This window comes from Amblyomma maculatum, chromosome 2 (assembly GCF_055883805.1).
Source record: "Amblyomma maculatum isolate TAMU_Amacu chromosome 2, ASM5588380v1, whole genome shotgun sequence".
Lineage (NCBI taxonomy): Eukaryota > Metazoa > Arthropoda > Arachnida > Ixodida > Ixodidae > Amblyomma > Amblyomma maculatum.
In genome coordinates, this window is record NC_139345.1 from 24,876,224 (window position 1) to 24,900,909 (window position 24,686).

At 45.1% G+C, this 24,686-nt stretch overlaps 1 protein-coding gene across 1 annotated transcript in view; it reads right to left on the reverse strand.

Moving 5' to 3' along the window:
• Nucleotides 1–24,686, reverse strand: part of Nmt (N-myristoyl transferase) — a 50,727-nt gene that overhangs the window by 12,758 nt on the left and 13,283 nt on the right. The window contains exons 8-12 of the mRNA XM_084593520.1: nt 20,532–20,640; nt 20,298–20,369; nt 16,924–17,022; nt 12,857–13,024; nt 807–944 (exon numbers count right to left, since the gene is read on the reverse strand). Of these exons, the coding sequence (XP_084449646.1) occupies nt 807–944; nt 12,857–13,024; nt 16,924–17,022; nt 20,298–20,369; nt 20,532–20,640 (586 nt within the window). The remainder of the gene's footprint in view (nt 1–806; nt 945–12,856; nt 13,025–16,923; nt 17,023–20,297; nt 20,370–20,531; nt 20,641–24,686) is intronic.

Below are 24,686 nucleotides of genomic sequence, written 5' to 3' on the forward strand. Positions count from 1 at the left end.
AGTTTTAACATTATGGCAATATGCCCTGTATGACTTTTGAACACCCTTGAGAAGGTTTCGAGTGACTGGTACTTCCGGCGCAGCATCCCATAATGCTTCAAATATGCTTTTGTCTGACGTAGGCCTTACAAGCTTGTCATTAATAAACAGGCGAGTACCTGCTTGTTTTATACAGCAGAAGCATTAGAAGAACCTGTGTAGCTTTTGCAGCCAAACAAGGCTCCTAACAGTTTGTGGTATGTGCTACTTGCTTTGCTGGCAACCCTTGCTTCTATCTCCAGCCGCAATTCAAAAGGCTGAGAGGATGAGCTATGTCATGCGCACAGTGCATTTTTCCACAATTAATTGCCTCCAATCGCTTGTGGGTCATATTAAACTTACTTGCAAACAAATATTTATCATACTCTATGTTTCTCTCACTTCTGAAAATTTTTTAGTATGCCCAGTACAAGCTGCATTATGCTTCTACCGCCTGTGTGCTGCCATCATTTCCATGCTCACCTAAATTTCCTAGTAAAGTACCATGGCAGCTGGTTTGGAGCAGTTTCGAGCAAATTGCGTTCTGTACCAGGATGGAGCAGTGAAAGGAGTTTGGAGCAGAATGGAGCAGAATGGAGCAAATGGAGCAGCAGTTCCACCCCTGAACTCTATAGGAGATTTTTAGTGCCCATGAATTTGAGCGCATGAACTGAGAAATCATATGAACCAGAAACGTATCAACGCGATTTGACTGTAGTACTGCAAAACTCAGATGTCAAACACATAACTTTGACACAAAACCGAAAATATGTAGCTGTTAGTCCAACCTTGTTTGGGGCCATCTCGGGACACCTCCAGTTGTAGAGGTAGTACTGCAGGTTGCCGTCACCAATGCCAAATTTGAGCTTCTCCAGAAACTCCTTGTTGTCCATCAGGTCCAGGGCATTGAAAACATCATAGCCATTCTGCAAACAAACAAAATTCATCCCGATAAAACTTCTGCCAGCTATACGACATCATTGTCAGTTTTACTAATGATCCCTTATGCTCTGCCATACCCTTACGCTCTGTCCCTATGGCGAACTAAGCGGGTTAACTGTTCACACTCTCAATGTACAAGTATGTGTGGATTTTGACATGGCAACGATATGAAACAGTACTGTACTGGCCTGATTAACGAGTGGTAGAAAGTATAGTAATCATGAATTTTTGTGGGCATTCTGATTAACGCTACCAGTTCCTAAGGACATTATGACTGTCAGCACAGCAGATGCCTTCTATAAATTAAATTCAGTTAATCCATGCTGAGCAGTTTAGATTAGAGGACATAGCTCAGGTGGGGAGATGACGTTAGATCAATGACCCTAAGCAATACTGAGTGCTGTAATGGCGCGTACCGGCAATTATTGATGACTCTGGAGACTAATAAGATCAAATAAGGATGCCTACAACAAGACAAAGATCATTACTAAAGCTTCAACAGCTAGTTAATCAACTCCACTGCATCACTCTTGTACACCAAAGCCTTCCCAGAAGTTGCAAACAACCATCACAGCCTTAGAAAAAGTTATATTTCTGATTTAACGACTATCCAATTTAGTGTTCTCTAGGCGGCCTTCCATGTTTCTTTTTTGTTTTGTTTTTCACAAGATGCACAATAATGGCACAGCTCATATTAATTCCAACATTAGATATATTTTGTACGCCGATTACATCATACCTTCCTTACCGGCTCACCAATAAATGATTTATTAACCAGAGGAAACATTGTTCATCAGTCTCTAAACAGATGGTCAAGATCAAGATCAAATGTAGCGGTTGCTAATACAGTAATATCTAGTTTATTCAACCCTGTTTAATTTGGGAATTTGGATAACTTGAGTTTGAAGCGCAGTCCCAGCTGACACCCATGTATAATACTATGGTAGCGCTCATATCTGGGATTAGATGGGCTTGCACCAGTTAGTCTGTACGAATAGACATGCCAAAACTGACCCACAAAGTCGCCGAATCTGAATTTCATATAACAGTATTGCCCAAACCCCTCAGACATGTAAACTATGGCACACGTGATGATGACCACAACTCCCTACTGAAACATAACCCAGCAGCTTAGCTTCAGTTTCGCTTCCGTTAAATTCGCACCACCCTACTGCTTATGTTGGGCAGACCTATTGGCCAGCTGTCCCGTTTAAGACACTGTTTTGCACATCACTTCGGGTGGGACGGCGTCACCGTCGTCACGCTATTCTAATGCCAACTCATTGCTTCTCTTTTGCCTCCATGTGCCCCTTCTCTCTTCAAGTATGCTGAACCATCCCACTTTGCAGATGCCTCACTGCATACTCAGTGCAGTGAACCATTTTCAAAACTCGTTGGAGCTGTTCGTAATTTCAAGCTTACTTTGTCAACCCCACTTTTATATCATAAAATACCAAAAAAAAAACATTCAATTTCAAGCTTATTTGATAACAGTTGATATTATAATGATGCAAATAGAAATTGTTCACAGCTTTAAATCACTCAGCATCACAATTGATGAATTTATGAACTGATCAGAACATACAGTCTAGCCCGGTTATAGCGAAGCCACTTACAGCGATATAGAGGCTATAACGAAGGAGTTCAATTTCCCATTCCCATTTTTGCATTTTCAGTCCAATATGGGTCCACTTTTAACAAAGTAAATAAGAGCACGTCAGCGGATATAGCGAAGTGATTTTATGCCAAATGAAGAATAATGTATGAATCAGGAGATTTTTATGCCTTCAGAGAAATTTCTGTACGAAAATAACGACAAAATTTCGCTGACAGCCACATTCGTGGTGTCGTCTGCACTCCCACGAAGTGAAAAATTGCTTCACAACATCACTTGGCTTGCCACCTTCGTGATGCGGCGTCCCATCGAGCCAGCTGCACAGGAGGTAAAAAAGTAAGAAAATAAAAGACAATTTTTGGTGACGTCACACAGCAGTGATCGACTTGGCAAATTGTGGCTCTTTAATTTCTCTCCTCTTGGTTCTCAACCTGGGAGAGAGAGAGAAGCAAGAGTGTTTCCTCCGCTTTCGTGGATGTTTGTATGCGCTTCTCTCGCTGATGACATTATGCCTTTCTGTCTTGTTCCGCTTCTTACTTTGATATCTTGTGACCCCTGACTTTGCCTAGACAATTTTTAGACAATAGGCCAACCCAGTCATCCCCTTTCTCGGAAGCAAACCTTCAATTTTTTGGCAATGTCGAGTCTCGCGAGCCCCAGCCCCTCAACAGGCAAAAAAAAAGTGTTGTCTTTAAAGGCGAAGCGCACCAATCTGGGCGAAGTGCGCTGGAACGTGAAGAAGAGTGATACTGCACGGAAGTATGAAACCACACAGTCCACACTCTCAACTATAATCAAGTACGGTAGCAAGATCGACGTCATTCTAGACAATGATGTTGGCAGAGGGGACCAAAAGAGGATCCGGTGCACCATGTACGCTGACGTAGGCCGCACTTTACAGGTGGTTCTTCGATACCGAATCAAAGAACATCCTGCTCAGTGGACCCATCATGCTAGTGAAGAGGACTTCGGCTTCGCTCTCAGTCATGACGACTTTCGACCGGGAAATGGGTGGCTCCGGAGATTCAAGGAGAGGCTAAACATTACGTGTAAAAACATCATCAGGGAGGTCGCGTCCATTGACGAGGGATCGTTCCAGCAGTGGATGGCTAAGCGTCGCGTCGGATTCTTGCGTATTCTGACAAGGACATGCACAACGCAGAAAAAGTAGGTTCGTTCTTCCAACTACTAGACTCTCGCGGCCAAGATGGACAAATGAGTGGGAAGAAAAGCCAGGAAATACCATCTGATCAAATATAGATTTTTCAGGCAAGCGAGACTAGGTGGTCATTGGCAAAGCTTAGAAACCACGCAGCTTCATGAAGGTGCTCTCTGCCAGTGACTTACCTATGCAACAAGAAGGCATAGATGACGAGAGACATTTTTGACAAGTGACTCGCCGACTTCGACAAAGAGATAGTCCGGAGGAAGCGCAAAGTGCTGATGTTGCTTGACGACTGCACTGCGCATCACGTCAATGCACAGTTGAGTGCTGTCGAGATTTTGTTCCTGCCCCCAACAACTACTGCCACGCTGCAACCCATGGACCAGGGGGTTGTTGCTAACTTGAAGGTCCACTATCGGCGCCGAGTGGTTGAGCGCCTTCTGATCGATGCTTGCTCTGCTGACAACATGGCCGAGTTGAAGGTTTTTGTAGTGAAGGTCATCTACTTTGCAAGCGGAACCTCAAGGGACATGAAGCACCTGACTATCGCTCACTGCTTTAAGAAAGCTGGCTTCTCCCGAAGCAGCAGCGCGGACGTGGTACCTGCCGAGGACGAAGCTGCCACGGTTGACATCACTGCAACGGCTGATGGTGCCGCTACGAAAGCCTGCTTGCAGCAGTTATGAGAGTCCGTTAACAAGTTGGACCTTGCGCCTCCAGGTCTGTTCCACATGGACTTCATTTTCGCTGACGATGAACTTGTTGCCACGGAAGACTTCATGATTGACGAAGTTGCCAGGAGTGTCATGGAAGGGATGGATAGCGCCTCCGAGAGTGACTGCAACAATGCTGGTTGCACCCCTAAGCTGGTGACCTCTACAGCGGCCATCGCAGCTATTGACACCACGGATGTACCTCAGGGGTTCAGAGAAGAACTTCGGTCCGCAGTTGGATGGTATGGAGGCCGCGATCCTGAAAACTGCACTTGCAAAACATGTTCAGAGAATGCTGAAACACTTTGTTCAGCGACGATAAAACAACTTACTCAAATTTGTGTCTTTTTTTCATAGTCCGGATACAACGAAATAACGGATATAGTGAAGTGATTTCCAATTCCCGCAGACTTCGTTATAACTGGGCTAGACTGTATAACTTATTGAAATGCTTCACTTGTCTGGTGAGCTGGGACAGATGATCAACAAGCCTCTCCCCTCCACAGAGCAACCGTGTACTGCAGGACATTCTCGCGGGACACCTGTTCGATTATGCCGTGATGGGATCTCTTCTGTACAAGTCTCTTGCATGCAATACCAAATTAACAGCAGGAATGCCAATCGCATTCACCATAAACTATATTGAGTCTTTCTGACTGAGCAAAAAATCATTCACAATCAGGCACGAGAGTTTCAAACAGTTTGTTGGCATCCTTTCCGGATATCATTTGGGATTTACTCTTGATTTTTAAGTTAACAATCTATAGCACAATATTCCAGTTATATCTCAACTGCTGTCATTTGGTCTTGGTCAACAGGTCAAGTAATAACATCAATAAATTGCTACTGTTTCAAAAGAACGCCATTAGATTAATTGCTGGGCCTGTCTGCACAGCTTACACGTATGCTCTTTTCCTTCAGTACTATAAGGTTATTTGTACCGATTTCGTCCTTGAATACCAGCTACTATGTCACTTCAGGTCCTATTCTCCAGCAGAAGCTGATTGTTGTGTGCCTTACTAAATTGAAACACAAGGATTACTATAAGTTCACACAATGTCTATTATAATAAGCGAATGCTGCCATATAAGCAAGCAAATTATGGCAGAAAGGTTCTGCAGTTCTTAGTGCCTCATCCGTTAAAAAGTTATGCCACACAGAGAAATGATGTCCTTATTCTGCCTCCCAGGGCTTTGAAACCACATATTATAGTACTGCAAGGTGGCATGCCATGGTAGCTGGTGTCAAACGGCAGGCAAAAGAGTGCCTAATTTAACCCTTCGATAATTTCTGCCGCACATCTAGAATGGCACACTTCAGTCTTGCACAGTTCTTGCTTAACAGAAATGGTGCCGATGCTCTACTTGAAACTTCACGCCTTACTGAAGATACACGATTCATTAAAACAACTAGTGCAAAGGACGAGGACAAACAAATAAACATCAATTGAAGCTTTGCTGCGACAGAAGGTACATAAATAAATTTTCGGTGGTGCACGCATGTGATGGGTTGTATTTATGTACCTTCTGTTGCAGTAAAACTTTAGTTGATGCTTAGCGCTTGCCCCCGTCCTTCCCCCCCTTTTTTTTTTCTCATCCTTTGCGCTAGTCGCTTTACTTATCCATGAGACGTCAACTAGCCCAGCTTTCTGCCTTGAAAGCACTGAAGATACATGCTTACACGGAGCTGCTGATAAGGCCTTGCAAAAAGTGTTAAAAAGATGCTCACGATACCACCTTATGAAGAAAGAGAAAACTGGCCTTGATCTTCAGTGTCCCTTCAGTTTACAGTGATGCATTTTTATGTTTACGGTTTGTCTAAATTACTGCAGATGAGGCAAGCAAGAGCTGATATTTATCTTCATTAACGTGCGAGCATTAAAGGGGACATGCCACAGAGAAGTCAATCTAATGAGTATACGCAATGTGACGCCTTAGCAAAGCTACCCTAGGCCATGCAGGCAGAGAATGAGGCACATGAAATCGCCGGCATGTTTCTGGAAGGCGGAAGTTGGGAGGTGACAGGACCACACATTGAAAGGTCAGCAGGTTGTGCCATGTCACTAAACCATGTGTTCATATTTGGTTGTTATCGGAAAGTCTGACATGGACTAGCCCTGCTGAGACCAGAAATGGAGCTGAGGCTCACTCAGGATTTAGCTTTGGTTGGTGCTATGTAGGTGGAGGGGATTCACCTGAATCCCCTGCCCCCATTATAACGGCAGCATGTAATTAAAACGCGAGTTAAGCACGCTGTTAGGGAGGTTGGTGGAGGAGAGAGCACACCTGCCATCCCCACTGCCTCCTTGTCTCCCGCAGCAACGCTGCTGCAGGTTTCCCTCTTTCCTCCTGGCGTAACTCAGAGATCTTCTCTCCCCCATCCAAGGCGAAGAGTATGCCTGTCGCGACTTGCTCGGGGCTTTTCAGTGGTTAATCGCGGACACGCCGGTTGAGTTCTTCGCTGGAGAGACCACGGTTGTCCCCGAGTCGCACGGCCATCGTACGCACCTACCGCAATGGGCCGTGAGCGCGAAGCTACGCCAGGTGACAAGAACACTCCTCTCACCTTCTTGAGTGTGCTTCCCATTTTGGTGGGTTTTTATTTCACCCCGTACGCGAGCGGGACATTGACTCACTCTGGCGGTTGTATTTGAGTGCTGTTTATCTGCCGTGTATAGTTACTTGGGCTTGCTTATTTGAGAGCGCAACTCGTGTTTGTCCCCTCCAGCTCGAACCCGCCGCAGTGGCAACTTCTCGCATCGCAGGTTGGGGGTCGCAACTCTGTCTGTTAGGGCTGGCACGCTGGGCTAGAAGGCGACTGTAGCGTCTAGCCCCCTGCGGCGCATTATTACAAGAATCAATTCTCATAAGGTGACACTGGCTGCGAAGCCTTTAGGCGTGAGAGGAAGAAAAGCAGAGTTGTCGTGCATATTGTCACCGACACACGTAGCAAACAGAAGAACAACCGAGGACGATGCTCAGCCACGCGCCTAGACATACGGCCACTTGGTGGCGCTAGAAGATGGGCAGCGGTGTGGCATTGCCTCCCTTCCAAAAGGCATCGGCCTGATGCCGCAAACGTAGGGGAACAATAGAAAAGCGGGGCAAGTTATATGGGAGTCTCTGGCACTGGTTTGGACCCTAAAACGGTTCAACGATTGTAATATGGCTTCATTCTGGCGACGTAACTATTACAGATTTCGGATGCCGAGAGAAGCGGACAGTGCCTTGTGGTAGCACCTCGTAGTTCAGCGCGCTGAGGCGGCGGAGAGCCTCGTAGGGTCCAAAGTAACGGCGCAGAAGCTTTTCAGAGCGCCCTCGCAACCATATTGGGCTCCAAACCCAGACTTGATCGCCGGGTGTGTAAGTCACCTCTCGGTGTCGCAGGTTGTAGCGCTGGGCACGTGTACTTGTTGGTGCCGAATTCGCTGTCGGGTAAGTTGGCGTGTGGCTTCTGCGTCACGAATAAATTGGTCAGCCCCCACGACAGTGGAGGGAGCAGAATCCGGAAGAAGCATGGCATCCAGCATAGCCAAAGGTTCGCGTCCATGGACCAAATGAAATGGACTGAAGCGTGTAGTTTCCTGGAGCGCAGTGTTGTATGCGAACGTGATGTACGGCAGAATTTGGTCCCAGTTCCCATGATCGTCGTCTACATACATAGAAATTATGTCGGCATTTGTCTTGTTAAGCCGCTCAGTTAGTCCATTAGTTTGAGGATGATAGGCAGTTGTCTTGCGGTGGGTGGTGCCACTGAGTCGAAAGACCTCGCTCGTGAGTGCCGACGTAAACGAGGTTCCCCTGTCAGTTAAGACGACTGTTGGGGCGCCGTGACGGAGTACAATTTTGTGAATGAAGAAATGCACGACTTCCTCTGCGGTACCACGGGGAATGGCCTTGGTCTCACAGTAGCGGCTGAGGTAGTCAGTGGCAACTGCTATATACCTGTTACCCATGGAGGACTTCGGGAATGGGCCCAGTAAGTCCATGCCGACCTGTTGAAATGGGAATTTCGGGGGATCGATAGGCTGCAGGAGGCCAACTGGTTTAATGGGCGGTGTCTTCTGATGCTGGCACTCACGGCAGGTACAGACGTAGTGGTGCACAACAGCAGCTAGCCTGGGCCAGTAGTACTTTTGGCGTATCCGTGCCAATGTGCGAGAAAAACTGAGATGGCCAGAAGAAAGGTCGTCGTGGCACGCACGAAGAACTTCGTCATGAAGCGTGGTGGGTACTACTAGTAGATAAAGTTTCTGTTGGACCGTAGTTCTTCTTGTAGAGCACACCATCGCGCAAGCAAAATGACAACAGTCCGCGCCTGAAGAGCTGAGGAGGAGATGACACGGTTCCTTCGAGGTATTCGATGAGGGGCAAAGTTCTGAATCGGCCTGCTGCTTTCAGGCTAAGGTGGACGTCGTGATAACGCCGAGGAAAGCGGTATCATCATCGGAGCCGTCTGAGTGGCAGGGAGTAGGGGCGCAGGACAGACAGTCAGCATCACTGTGTTTCTTGCCGAACTTGTGCACGACAGTAACGTCAAATTCTTGCAATTGAAGGCTCCATCAAGCAAGCCGACCCGATGGATCTTTCAGGTTTGCCAGCCAACACAGTGAGTGATGGTCGCTCACGACACGAAACGGACGACCGTAGACGAAATTTCATGACTGCCCACACAACAGCGAGGCACTCCTTTTCCGTAGTTGAATAGTTAACTTCAGAACGGGACAAAGTGCGACTGGCGTAAGCAATGACGCGTTCTGCACCGTCCTGCCACTGAACAAGGACCGCACCGAGGCCAACATTACTGGCATCCGTGTGCAGTTCCATGTCGGCCTCTTCGTCGAAGTGGCCAAGTATAGGCATACATTGGAGACGGGATTTGAGTTCCGTGAAGGCTTTTTCCTGGTCGGGGCCCCAAACGAACCGTTTGGCGTTTTTTGTCAGGTAGGTCAGAGGCTCAGCGATCTTAGAGAAATTGTGAACAAAGCAACGATAGTACGCGCAGAGGCCGAGAAATCGACGCAAGCTTCGTTTATCTTCTGGTTTGGGGAACCAAGTGACAGCGGCAGTCTTTTCTGGGTCTGGGCTAATACCTCGAGCGCTGACAATGTGGCCGAGAAATTTCAGCTCATTAAAAACAAAGTGGCATTTTTTGGGTTTTAGAGAGACCGGCAGATCAGATGGCCTCCAAAACACACGTAGCAAACAGACGAACAACCGAGCTGCCCTTTTTTAATCAAGCGAAGCTCGAGACAGACGAGGATGACGCTCAGCCACGCACCAAGACATTTGGCCACTTGGTGGCGCTAGAAGAAGGGCAGCGGTGTGGCATTATACATAGCACACGTGACATAAAGGGAGCTGCCAACTCAAGATGATAATCTGAGATGGGAGGGTGAAATGGCAAATGAGCCAGCCGGGACCTTGGATCCAGAGTCAGAGACGCTACTCTTAGGCCATGCAGACATCTGCACACAACTTGTTTAGGCAGCGCTTTATACCTATGCTAGGTGGTCTTTCACATAGTGGGTGAGTTGGAACCAGTGTTGCAGCCCCATATGTAGTCTACAGCAGAATGGATTCAAAACTGGACGACGAGAGCTTCTTAGTTTCGACTGCGCGTCAGACTGACATAAAAAAAAGTTGTACAAGTTGAAATTGCAGACGTGAGTAGAGCACCAGATAAACTATCCAAATCATCTAAAGAATGCAAAGAAAAAAAAAAAGAGAAGAGAGATCTGAAAATCTGAAATTTCTCTGTGTGACTCAATAACAACCTAAGCAGACAATGACAACACCTGTTTGTGCATTTCCACTGTATTGCCAAATGTGAACGGCAAAGATTTTGGCCCCCTATTGCAGAGGCCCATGAATGTTGATTTCTTTATTCGCACAATCCTTAGTTTATCAGTAACTTCACTTTCCAGGTCTACTGAGTTTCCTTAGAGTTGTTCAGTTGCCTCATCTGATGATGAGCTACAATCCACCAGTTCCGGCTCCAACGATACCCTTAAAGGGGTAAAGATACCAAATTTTCCTTGTGTATTATGTCTGTGGAATGGTGTGCAGCGCATTACTAAACATGAATAGCGATGTGGATTGCGTGAGAAAGCAGTAAATAATATAGAACTGAAAATTTTCTCCCAAGCAGTTTCGGTTTTGGCTTCAACTGCCGAAAAGGGCTGTGATGTTACTAATGCGCTGAGGTTACCAGAGGTGTACAAAAACTGCAGCACAGTCGCTGCTCTGTTAATTTTAATTCGCACTAATTCTTATACAAGCTTGCCCAAAAACAAAAATAACATAATGAGATCACGACTGTTGCTCAGCGGCCGAAAACAAAATGTAAATGGCACGAGAAAAAAAGTTAAATTGTAAATTAATAGCTAGTGTAGGTGAATTCTGTGCTGCAAACTTGTGATTCATGTACACTATTGTCTTGCGCACTGCTCCAAAGAAAAGAAAAAGAATGTGCACAAAAAATGTTGGTGCCAAAAAAAAAAATGCAAAAGAATGGCGGTTACTTTAAAGGGACAGAACACTGAAATTCAGGTCTCAAATTTTTTTTGCCGCAGTGGAAAGATTTAAGTCTAAAAAGTTCGATTTCATAGCGGTTTTGGTAGAAACGCTGCAGAAAAGTTTTACCAAGAAATTTTCGATCAGTGCATGCGCCCGTTTTTATGTAGTCCGATACTGGAAACCATAAGCAGCGAGCGACCGCGATGACAACTGGTGGTCGACAAAAAAGACGTACCGAAAACAAATATAAATTTCACTTGCCAGACAGACATTTTTTTTTTTTTTTTTTCTTAGAGTAACATCCTTTTCAGTTTCCCACTCGAGGCTGTTACGGCACAACAACGCACGCCTCATCGACGAAAGTTTTTGTGGACACTATCATCGCTTCATTCACAGAATTCCAAACACTGTAGCGCCATCCAGTGGCAAAACCTGAAAGCATCCCTCTCGAGGTGCGAAAGGAGGGCTTGTTTTTATTTAAGGACGTAGTGTAGAGAGCGCAAAATATAATAAATAATGACAAGCAATCCTAGAAGAAAAAAGAACAGCATGCACTTACGAAAATCAGCAATATTTTGTTGGCATGTATTCGCGTGAGGTACTACACAAAAAGTAATAGGGTTTCTCTGCTAGATAGCGCCTCAGTCGTTTTTATGCGATTTTAAATGGCAAATTAATAATGTAAAGCCTCTTTTCCTTGAAACTGTTGTGCTTCACCTATACTAAATGAGGCAAGGTCTTTTCATCTCCACCATAATCTCATGCATATTTTGGCCAGTGTTCTGTCCCTTTGAGAAAACCTAAACATTTTTGTGCTTCTAAGTGATGCTGTAACAAAAGTGGCGTGGCGAACTTTTCCCCTTTGACAATCTGTATACTCATTTTGTTTACTCAAAATTGTTAATAAAAATAACTGAAATGTATTTTCTTTTTTCAACACTATTCAACCATCAAAGAGTCAACATGGTTTGCTAGTGGTCACAGTGTGTCACAAGCTGCCTCACATATAGAGCGGAAGTTACGGGATCTCCCCGCTACTCTGAGCATGCTTTGACATGACTCTCCGGGACAACAACCGGCCAGTGTGCGTCCTTGATGATGGACTGCAGTGCAACTAGCCGACGGGATAAAAAGGCAGACTGCAGCACGCCCGTGGCAGTGTGCTCTGGGGAGATGCAGCCTCTCGGCCCACTCTCGCGGCTGCTGGCTCTGGGAAAGTTTCTTTTTTTTTCCACCGAGCTCACAATCAACTCGTTTCTTCCTCATCTTGTACAGCCGCTGCTAGCGATCAACTATGCAACTATGACGCTTCATCGAACAAAAAAGCCATGAGAATTCCTTTTTGCCACAGACTGTCGGTTAATCAAATATTGTTTTTGCCTGTTTAAACCTTGATCTGGCTTAGTATTTTACGCTGTGTTTTTGAATAACTCTTGCCCCTACCTACTATAGTTGAAATACTTGCTTTGTTATCTTTACAGTCTTCTTTTATCACAGTGTCTGTTCATTGTCGATTTTCCCTCTTGTCATTTACCGAGTCGTCTTTTATTACTATCGTGCCGTGGCATTTTTTTGTGTGTGTGTGTGTGTTCGATTATTATGCAGTGCAATGTGGACTACTAGCTATATAAATATTCAATTGTTCATAAAAAAAAAAGTGATTTTCTTGAACTTATTCCTCAATCCCACACTGACACACATGTACTTCACGGGTTGTCTGGCCTAACTTTTATCAGTGTCATAGAGGTACAGCGGGTAACCATAAAGGAAATCCCGCACCTCTGTTGACCATAAAGGCGGGAGTTTGTGACAAAGTGAAAACAGCCAAGTGACGACCATGAACGCATAATGGATGCCCTATGCCCATTCAGGAACAGGGACTCACATTCTTGGTGACAACAAGGGCATCCTGCATGAGGTCCACCAAGGAGACCGAGGTAGCCACACTGTAGAATGCATAGGCCGCCCGCAGCACCTTGTGCACTGCATGGTGCATGACCGTTGATGGCAGTGAGTAGAAACTCACAAAGTCTGTCAGCTTCTGGTTCTCACCCTGAAAGAGATGCAGACAGTCACAATCGGTTAATATGAGTGGAATACATCAAGAAGTTCTTGTGCAATATATGCTGCACTACTTTTTCACATGTAGTACTATGCGAGGAAAGGCTGACATTTTATCAGTATTAACCCTGAGCACGACCCAGAGTACGAGAGAAATTCCTTCCCATAAAATGTGCTCCAAGTTGCCTGGACTGTACTACTGAACCTGTACACAAAAATAACAGAAAAAGAGCACTACTTTTCATAACAAAGGTAACTGCAATGTAACAGCAACATGCAGAAAATGAAAAAAAAAAAAAAAAAGAATTCGATAGACACACTTCACATCCCTTTTTGAGAGGGAATGCACAAGCTTTACTTATTTGCGCGGTCAAGCTTTTTTTTTCATTAAACGCCTTTCTGCGAGATGGTTCGTCTGCATAAGGGTAGAGAGTTAGTTGGGCTAATTGGTGCAGGGACATCTTAACGAACAGCACGAAGGACGGGACAAGACAACAGGACAAGCGCTGACTATCAGCTGAGGTGTTTATTTGAGAAGGAGGAAATATATAGGCTTGAAGGTTTGAGAACACGCACACAAACAAACAAACACACACACACACACACACACAAAAAAGGAAAAATATACACTCGTGACTCTGCTACCAAAGGAAATCACACTTCTTAATCACCAGTTCACTGGCATGCACTAGGGCGCATGTTGCATTTTTTTATTGCCTTTTAAACACCCTTTTTGTTGAACTGTATTGTTATTAAACCTTTTTATGCCGTTTCTCCTTACCCCCCCCACTCGCCCTTCTCTCATCCTGCTGTTAGCAGCCGAGGGGAGCACGTGCCATCCCTCTCAACTTTGTTGATGAGTGCATCAATTGTAAGTGTATTTCTCTTTTTTTCTTTTGCCTTCTTAAACCTTCAAGCCTATATATTTCCACCTTCTGAAATAAACACGTTGTTTGATAGTTAGTGCTTGTCCTGTTGTCTTTCTCGCCCTGTCCTTTGCACTGTAGGTTAAGATGGTTTGTCTATTTAATGGTTTGTTGCGAATGGAGACTGGCACATGACTGCCAAGTAACAAGTGCAGTTCACTTTGCAGGATAAGCTTCATTGTTCTATTCCAGTGCTTTGCCCGCATTTGCATACTTGCGAGGATTGCTGCATGCGGCTGGTTCAGCCGCAGTAGACGGGGACAATTCGCCTTCCATCCCGGCGAAACAAGCGCCAAAGGCAGACCACTATACCTGCTTTAATGGCGTCCTCATTGTCTTGACAGCAACATTCTCTTGCTGCGGCTTCTCGTACATGCAGCAGCAGCACTTGGCCATGAAAGGTCCCTACTGCGGCTTTATCCAATGCAACGCCATCTGACCCCCGTGTAATGTGCTTGGCCTTGACATAATGCGTGCACCTCACTTGACCCCATGCCTCATGTTATCTAGCCCCACTGCTGCTCTACTGCACCCTAAGACAGAACGATGAGAAATATTATGCAGATTATCTCTCTGTCTCAACAAAAAGTTGCTCACAGAATTTCGTCTAATGAGAACTCCCCAATGCTGGCCCCATATAAGTTCGTGTATTTGAAAACCCCGTCACAGCGGTTGATCTTGATATAACAAACTCGGGACGCCGGCTATCCCTTAGCTAGTGCTGAACTGTTGGAAATTCGGCAGAAACCCACAAGTTTCAGGACAATGAAACATGAACTTACATGAGAGAAACGTCTACGATAGCAACAAGTGACCCCAGTTGATACAACGTGCAGTGTTTCAGCATTGACAGCGCATCTACGCGGCAAATGCATCAGTCTCCGCTGCTTTCCCTCTTGGAACGTGGCACTACAATAGTTCATGCTCAAAAGCAATCAAAAATAACAAAGCAAAGGAAAAAAACACGGGGGTAACAGTGTGTGTATCCATCACTTCCGCACGGTTGCTCGCAGCAGAAGCGAGAACAGAGCCCGCTGGCAACATGAGCAAGATAGTTCCCTGGGGCAGCGATAGTGCGCTTACGGGAACATGCCTAAAGACGCAGGCGCTTCCTCGCTTGCAGCGGCATAAATACATGCTCTCTCTCCTAGACTGATTCCTCCTTCACTTCCCTTTCCCTGCTCCCTCGAAAATGCACCGCGTGAGCCGCGGCGAAGGTGGAGGCTGCTGCCGATTTCGCGCCGCGTCCTCAGCGCAATCGCGAAACTTCTTACCGCCTCTACAACCTCGAATAATTGTGATTCACTGTAAACACTTTCAAGATGGTTTTCTTTAAAATCAGTTCTTAATATGGTTTACGTTCAGCACTGACCTTTTGTTTCGAACGCCCAATTTTCCGGACCTGCCTTAAAATCTGGACCTTGCCATGACACCGCCACACGCTCCATAGAGTCAATGTATAACACCGATCAAAATTTCGGACATTTGAAATCCGTCTCGTTCGATTTTTCAGACCTTTTCTTTCAATTCGCGACTCAAGAGCTACAGAAAACGCGAACAACACCGGTGCCATTTTGTTTTTCTGGCCACTGTCATTTCGTTTTTCTGCAACCTCGAACCCACGTGTCATATCGTCCACTCATCACGCCATCGGAACCTCGCATACCCAGTATAGCCTCGATAGCAGGCACCGCTTTCTGCACCGTCCCGCCAGTGCCTGCTCTGCTGTGCTGCCGTCGTGCACAGTCATCAATCGCCGCGGTCGCCATTCACAAGGGGTGTGTTGTGCTGTATGACGTCCTTACTACAGCCCATAGACCAAGGCGTTATCTGGACACTCAAGCACCTCTATCGGTCACGCGTGCTCAGCGGCAAAACCTAGTGTTGACTTGTCTACACTCTGCATGCTTTCTGATGCATGGAAGGTGGTGAATGAGGAGACACTGCGGAACTGTTTCCGCCATGCAGGTTTGGCAATCAGAGATGAAGTGCCGTCGTCATTCGATGATAGCGCCAGTGAATCCCATCAGCTATCATCTGCTGACCTTCTGACCTCATCGAGCACTTGCGCGCTGCAGGAACCATTCCCATTAAAGTGATGCTGGAGCAGTTTGCTAACGCTGACAGCGAGATCGAGCTCTGAGCTGAACTCACTGACGACAAAATTGTTCGCCAGTTGCTTGAAATTGATGACTCTGGCTCTGACAGTGAGGAGCCAGAGGCTGTGCTGCCAACTAGCAGTCAACTAACCCGAGCTCTGATGGCGCTTTCGGCTGTGTATTGCGAGAATGTCACCCTTGCCGACGTGCAAGCCGACTTACTTGTACGGCAACGTAGCGCCCCGCAGAGGCATATTGACCACTTTTTCAAGCCACTCGCTAAATAAAGTGACTTTTTTTTTGTGTAAACTCGTTTTTTCGGACTGCTTGATTTTCCGGACGCTATCTTGGCCCCTTGAGGGTCCGAAAAATCAGTCGGCGACTGTATTATGAAAAAAACTGCCTATAACCTAAATCTGGATGTAACAGAAAATTGTGGACATTTCACAATTTTGTTATGGTTTAACTGTAGTCAGCAAAATACAGATGCCTCAGTGAATGCATGGCAAGACACAGGGCTGTGCTGCACATTTTGCACTTGTGGAATTTGGACCAACTAAACACTGGGGAGGCTTCTTGCTCCCTGGTCTTTTAGAGTAGAGGGAAGTGTTATTGGAGATAAACCACACGACTCAACATCAGCTTTAGTAATGCATGTATATTAACCTCGCACTCCCCGCTACAGATTGCACCTTGGGCGAGGTACACAAGTGACGCATATAGAATCTTGTAAGAAAGGCAAAGCAGGGGGTGTTCAGTTCGATCAGATATGCTAGCCTATGATTGTGTTTATAAGTGCCGATCACACCATTTAAATAACGCTGACATATGAAATGATGGCCCCCAGAGCAGTGAAAACAGCTCACCTCAACGACATAGCTGTCCACAATATCTGGGCGGGGCAGGAACCAGTGTCGAAATTCCTCCTTTGAGAATATGGGGGCAAGGTCAAACTTCTCCAGGTACTGAGAGATAAACAGAAAACATCGAACACTGCTATGCACACAAGTCTGGGACATCGCAAAAGAGCCACAGCACCTCAGGCACCCCAGTCCAATTCAACGAAATTTCTTGGTTGAGTAGGAACAAAAAATGCAATTAAGAAACTGGTTTATCTCCTGATTAGTCTTCAAAATAAGCAACAGAGGTGCGTGGATACACATAAGGTGATAGCAGAAAGAATATTTTTGACTAATTTTGAATTTGGTGCTGCCAAGTGCCGACAATGTCGTCAAAGAACGATCACACCAAATGTTGATGATGATTCACAAATGAGGATGAAGTTCATGTAAAACAAACGGTGATGATGAATAATCATAGATGTGGGTGAAGGTCACGAAAGTGCTGAGTACACATGATTGCAAAAAGGGGAATCCTCTCTCACAAAACAGTTTTGAACAGAACAGGGGTACTGCAAACAAATTTTGTTTCCACCCATTATCAGCATACATATCTGCCACATGAAATCTTGTAGTAATAATAGCTATAAATTTTACTTTGTAGACAGGTACCCTGTTTACAATTCCTCAAACAACATGTGCAATCAAAGAAAACAGTCTGATATCACTGTTCAGTTTAATGCTCACATGACAAAGGAGCTGTCATAAGGAATTGTAAGGTGGACAGATACCTCCTAATTAGAGGAATGATGTCACGGGCAGATTAACAGTTAGGCAAATGCTGTCAAAACAGAACAGGAAGGCTAGCGAAATGGACGAAAAGGCAGCAACCTAAGTTGCAACGGGAGAAGAAGCATATACCCTTTCCTTGCTCATAGCGGAATGCCATCTCAAACACAGCTTTATGTAGCCTTACAGCCCTCATGGAATAGTTTCACCAGATAGCAAGCTCCACAATGATCCAAAACTGCCCAAACACAGGCTCAAACTGTGAAGGTTTAAAAATGAAATAGAGCTGTTTGGTGCTCCAGCGCATGAGCTGAACTGAAAGTGACGTAGGTTTGAAGCCCAGGCTGGCTTCAAGCCTGACGTTTCTCTCATATGTTTCTTTCTTCTCATGTGACGTGTAACATACACTGTTTCTAGAGCCCGATTGATGGAAATCGAGAATGCTCAAAAAGGCCACCATGAAACAACAACTGCAACAAATATAGCACACAACTTGGTCCCTTCCTTAAACTGCCACCACAAGCTGCTTCTGTGTGTGCATGCATCTTGGCATAGTGATTAAAAGCAACGAGAGGAAAACTGCTAGCCACGCTCACAGCCAGCCGTCAACGACATAGTGGCTAGATGTAATGATGTGCTGTGTGACACTTCATGCACTGTGCAAGTGCATAGCGGTTGACGGTTCTTGATTGCCTTCAGCGCACCGATTTTAAACGAGGCCTAGGACTATAATGCATAGGGTTTTGCCACATTCTATCATGGATTCTATGAAGAAAGAGCAAGCCAATTCATTTGGCAAGTGCAAGATAATACAATTTGGAAATATTGTGATGCTTCACTGAGAGTTTAGAAGAACATGACATTCGCAATTTTTGAAAGTTCAGGAGGTGTAAACAGTGAAACTGCAGTGTGAACTGGACAGCAAATAATACTGTTCACATACTGTTCAAAGTTTCTGATACTCTCGCGTCCCTAATTGATACCTTCTACTTTCAGCTAATCGAGTTTCGCCACATGGAATGTGATGTCTTTCATACTTTTCTTGGATTTTCCAAGGCTGTGTTGATATGCTCCTGCAGAACTCTCAAATACTGTTCAATAGGCTGGCCCAGTCACTATTTTCCAGAAGGGCTGTCATGCAAGATGCTACTATGAAACTCGTACTATGCTATGCTCCGTTTGCCTTCGAATTCGACTGAACTTTCTTGCCTTTTCAAATTCGACTGACTGTCTTTGAATTTAATTTTGCCATCACTTTTTGTTATGCTGCTGAGTGGGCTTGCACTGCAAGGAGCTCCTGAAATGTAGAACTTTGTGGGTGGGAGGAGTATGGTGTTGCTGGACAATGATGGCGGGAAGGGGTGAGGAATTGTATCAAGGGCGGAGGTGGGTAGGTGGGCAGCTCACTAGATCAGGGTAGGTGGAGAAGGGAAGGCTTCTTTCTACGAGGCTACAGATAGACACAAGCAGCCATTTTTGCATGTGCCACTAGCATTGCCTACTTACATGGCACACTATATCCTTGTTGATTCGAACCCCATTCATTCGGAAATCTGGGTAAATCAAACTGATAGCTCAGCCCTAGCCACCACCAATGTGAGTATGTGGCATCATACAATCGTTAATTGAAACACTACTGGCCTTGTTTCAGTTCATTCAAAGCGGCTGCCAGAAGGAGGCCGCATCTAGGTATGACAGTCATAGAGATAGCCAAAATAGTCCTACTCAAAACCTGAATTTCATGCTCTAGTGTTCCCTGTGCACTTCTAACAATACATACAAGAAGCACAGGTAGGACAACGGAAGGACTGAACATCATGCCAGCCCTCAGTAGCAGTGGCCAAACTAGCCAGCATCAACCAGTGAACTGACGTTTCGCACATTGATTGATGCATTGCTGGTGTTCACTCTCTTTCTCTCTCCTCTTACTTCCCCTTTCACAGCCCGCTTCGGCACCATTGAGTGTTTCCTTCGATTCTATTAGCATGGTTCTGTTTCTGCAGCGTGCCTGAACTGTGCGCCTGTCACAATCAATTTGCTGCTCGTGTGATGATGCCTCCTCTCATGTCGCGACTGCGGCTGTGAAGAGGGTATGCCGCAGTGGTGAAGCTCTGCTGTCTCCACTATGTTGCACTATGTCACACTATGAAGGATGCCGGGGAGGTCTTCACAATTATGGAGCAGCTCTGCTTCGACGCTCCCAAAAATGAATGCAACAAAGCACTAATGTAAACTTGAAAAGCAGTTATAGTTGCGCCATTCTAGTCTAAAAAGCCTGCACCTAGTACCAGTCATTCACCAAATAATTTTACCATGATTCAAGCCTCCCTTAACCAGCTTTTTGAGGTAATTAGATAATTGAAGCATTTGTTTCATAGCTTGAAGTTCAAATTAATAAGCTTGCATTATACATAAAATAAAAAAAGAAAAAAAAAGAACATTCCTTCAATCATTACTTAAACTAGAAACACAACTGGAAAGGCAGAGTTCTTATTCTCAAAGTATTAAAAGAAGCAAAGCATGAGCATGTGCCATATAGCCACTTTAAAATAAGCCAAAATGCTCATGCCACCCCTATCTCACCAAGTGACAAGTAGTTCACAGCCACTAACCTTTTCCAGCAAAGCATGAGCCTGTGCTGTGTCAGACTTGCGGAACTGTCGAAACCCAGGTGTCTTTGGTTTCTGCACGGATCAAACAAACAAAAAACAAAATTGTACAATGTCAGTGAAAACAAGGAAAGAATGAGCAAGTTACCATAACAATACAAGAAAACGTAACTTCAGTATGCCAGGGTTGACAAGGCTTATATCAGTATTCAAGAGAGAAGATCAGAAATGCCTTACCTCAGGCAGCCGGTAAAGCTTCAGAGTACGCTGCATCGTCATGTTGCGGCTCAAGTGGGAAAACCGGACATCTATGAGCTTTCGCGGATTGAGTGATCGGTGCCAGTACCTGGAAGGAAAAAAAATGTAAAAAAAAAGAGCATACGAAATCAAGACTGTTATTACTTTGCTAATAGCCATCCCTTTACTCACAGAGCCATTCATAAAAACATCCCCCTTGGAGGAAAAAAACCGACTCTCCCTTTTTGTGCAATACCAGCTTGCTACCACAGAATATGAACTGCGTACACAAAAAAGCTCCACAAACAATACAGCTCAAAATGCGAAAGCCAAGCTATAGACCTGGCAGAATGGTGCCACTGCCAAAGCTAAAGCCGCAGCAGCTGGCTAAAGCAGTCACAACATGCACAGATTTAACAGCTCAAAGATTTGGATATGCTCTTAAGTTCAAAATAAAAAGAATTATGTTGCTTAGTGAAGTTCTGAGTCATACTACAATACTTAAAAAAAAATTAAAAGTCATGACAACACCCAATATTTGTACAATCTCTATGCCTTAAATTATGTTTTTCTGTAAAGTGATGGGTCATGCTATGGCCAACTAATAAGTGCCATTCATGTCACCTGCCAACTACTGCCTGCCACCGGCATGCTCATGAGGAGGAGTGTGATGCATAGAACCCAAATGGGAAGGAACAACCTAGATGCAAATGTGCCTGCATGGCCAAGGAGTAGTGTGTCTGACATAGGATACAACAGACCCAGTAGGTTTGATTCCCATCTCAGCTCCTGCCAACTTAGTCATGACATGTGGTCGCAAGATGCCACACAAACCAATCAGTTCCCAGCCATGTCACCTGCCAACTACCACCTTCAAGAGGCATGCTCGTGACTTTTATGCTTTTCGAGGGATGCCGGTTTTCCCTCGTGGAGCTTTTAATGGTTCCGCATTAAATGATTCAACTGACTGCGACAGGTGGCTGTTGGTAGGAAGTTTTATGATGTCACTCTGATTGACACTTGGTTTCTGTTGCAATGGGACTTCTAATGCTTTCGCATTAGATTGATACAGTTGATTGTGGCATGTGGCCATGATCCACCCTGTCAAAAAGCTGTTGTCTGTCTGGTCCTCCTCATGAGCATGCCTCTGGCAGGCGGTTGTTGGCAGGTGACATGGCAATTTATGCCTAGAATCCATGTCACCGGCCCCCACCTGCTAGAAGCATACTAGTGATTTTCGTGCCATAGACACCGGGAAAAAAAGAAACAATGAGTAGCTTCTAGGAAGTGAATGAAATTGATGGGTAACTGTGTGATCTGATGCAGTGAACTTGAAACAGCAAGGTACTTTTTCTTTTGTTCCCATTGGTTGCCTTTCCATAGCACCTCTGAATTTGGATTTGTGTCACCAAGTTTAACATTCCTAAGCAACTCAGGCTATGAGAGACGCCGTCTTTGAATTCGAGTTCGCTGCTCCGTTGCTGGAAGGCTTTGGTGGGTGGAGAGTTCGGTGGAGCAGTCAACTCCTCTCATGGGTTTCTGGTGAATGGAGACATTTAGAAAGTGTAAGTGAGTTTTGTTTCTGCTGCTCTGTGGGTTCTGGTGGATAGCGACTTCTACAGGGGGGGAATGGGTAAAGGTCCTCTGAAGGATGAAGGCCGGTGTGCTGTAGGCCCCTCGTGGGCTTTAATCCTTTGCTCTCACATGCCACTGGAGGCTTTACACCTTTGCTCTCACACACGAATTCATGTATTTTGTGGAATGACACTACAACTGTGGTCATAGTAAAAAAAGAAATGGAGTAGCATCTTTGAAAAATGGGATAGTATGGTAGTGCCACTGCCATGCCATTAACTTACGATGCCACGCATGGCTAAGCTTGGGTGCTTGGGGACCGTGGTGCCGCACAGTGCACGCAAACACGTCTTTAACATATGCCCCCTGCGATGTGAATATATGATGGCACAGTAGTGGTGGGAGACATGACTAGAAAAGAGCACACAAAAAAAACTGTGGTGGGCTAACCAGACCATGGTAAAAATGACAGTCACAGCCAATAAGAATAAGAAGGCAGAGCCACTGGTAAACGGACGAGTCCATGTGTTTCACTAGTAGTCAACCTCAACTTTCCCTTGCCTATCCCAGGTGAAAGGCACAAGAAAAAACCACAATCATCCACGTCAGAATTATGCTAAGATGAGGTGCACAAGAGAAGGCTGACATCCTTAATCGATCTCATCTCCACTGCTGCTTCAATGGTCTGCAGGACCAGTGGGAAAAATTCCTCGTATCCCATTAAAAGGGAGGACACCTCTCTTAGAAACATTTCTTTAATTTATGGACAGATCTGCACCAGATGTGTACATTCTCTTGTGCTGATTCCAAAACTGCAAATGTGTTTTCACCTAGAGCAGGTATTTTTACATATATTAAGGAAAGGTGGTATTTTGTTTGGAGGAAGCATGGTTAGTAAACATTATATTTTGTGAAGATTAATATCTTTAAATGATTTGGAATAACAAAGAACTGTGGTAAGGTATAAATGAGCATTCTAGGATGATCTGACCCAAAGTTATGGTTTGTCAAACTTGCCAAAGAAAAAGCTCATTTTGGTGACTGAAACAAACGATTTATTTTGATAATTTTCGCAAAAGAGCAGTGGTTAAAACATAATGGTACTGCAGAGCTTATAAGCTTATCTTTTCAGCAAACAAAAAGTTATAGCGATAGCTGATATAGAACCGGAAATATCGCTTCTCCGAAATGCTGAATGTGTCAAAAATGCAAATTTTCGAAATTGGCGAAGTATGTTTTTGACATATTTTTGAATTACCAAGGCTAATAGTAACTCGATAGAGTGAGTTCTGATTGGTTTGTTGTATGAATGCACCGTTCCCTGTCGAGATAATTGCTTGTGCAACGCAGAAGCAAGTTTTATTTTGACAAAGTTTGCGATTCTGCACACCATGCCGCCGTTTTGCGACCACCGCTGCGACTGCACCGCAAACTTTTCGGACTGCTCGATCTGTTGCGTTTGTGAAAACTGCTTAGGTCACTTTGTCATCTGCACCATCATAGTTACGCTGCCCGTACGTGCCAGGGGTCATTTCGAGGAAATCGTCCGCGCTCCTCGTTGTTGCACCGAGCACCAATTGCCACGCCGTTATCGGCCCATCGCAGAGCGTCGGCGCTTCGTCATTGATTACACATAGCCAGATGCGGCGATGCTGCGTCAGCGCCACATCAGCAGCGCTACTCTTATCTCAACCTTTTTTTTATTTTTAAGGCCAATATGAGGCTCAAATCTAAATCTAAAGGCTCGAATCACGATAACGAAATGGCACTAAACCGGCTAGGCCTAACTGCGCGACCACCTCAAAATAGCGCCAGGCCACAAGCAGTTGACGCCAGCAGCCAACCAAAAGAGGTAAATTTGGTCACATGCTTTCGGAGTCAAATAGCAATGCGTTTTGCGCAATTTGCTTCCTTTGTTTCCCACTTCAGGTGTTTGCACATGGACGCCAATTGAGATATCTGAATAGCCTGAACCATGATCTTTTGAACGAGACGAAAATGATGCTGGTGGAATGTGTATTCCTCGAACTGATGCCGATCAAAGCTCAGCGCGATCCGACTTCAATTTAACCCTTTGACTGTTTTTGTCATGCAGGTACTGCGGCCACATTCCGTCCCAAGGCGTTTTTGCCGTACGGGTACTGCGCTCGCTAAACGCACAGCGTTTAAAAAAATTTGACACTGAAGGGTTAATATTTTTCGGAATATTCAACAGTCAAAGGGTTAAAGGGCCAAGCGTTCAATTTTGCAACTTTGGAACACTGTAAAGTGTGAAATAGGTGGTATTTTTCAATCAAATTTGCAGACCGCCGTGGAAACATCTTAGGATCGCAAAAATGAAGAAATTGAAAATAGATCGATTTCTGACCACAAAGAGCTGTAATTTATACTCCGTTTTGTACACAGCAGTCAACGCAAAGGTACAGAAGTAATCCACTGAAGAAAAAAGAAATTAAGAATAAAACACGGCATCATTCCTCCTCGCATTGTGGCTAAATGGTACGAAGCGCGGACATCCTTGCTCGTTTTATGATAGGCCGAGGTTTGACCCTCAGTGAAGAATTTTTTTTTTGGTAAACA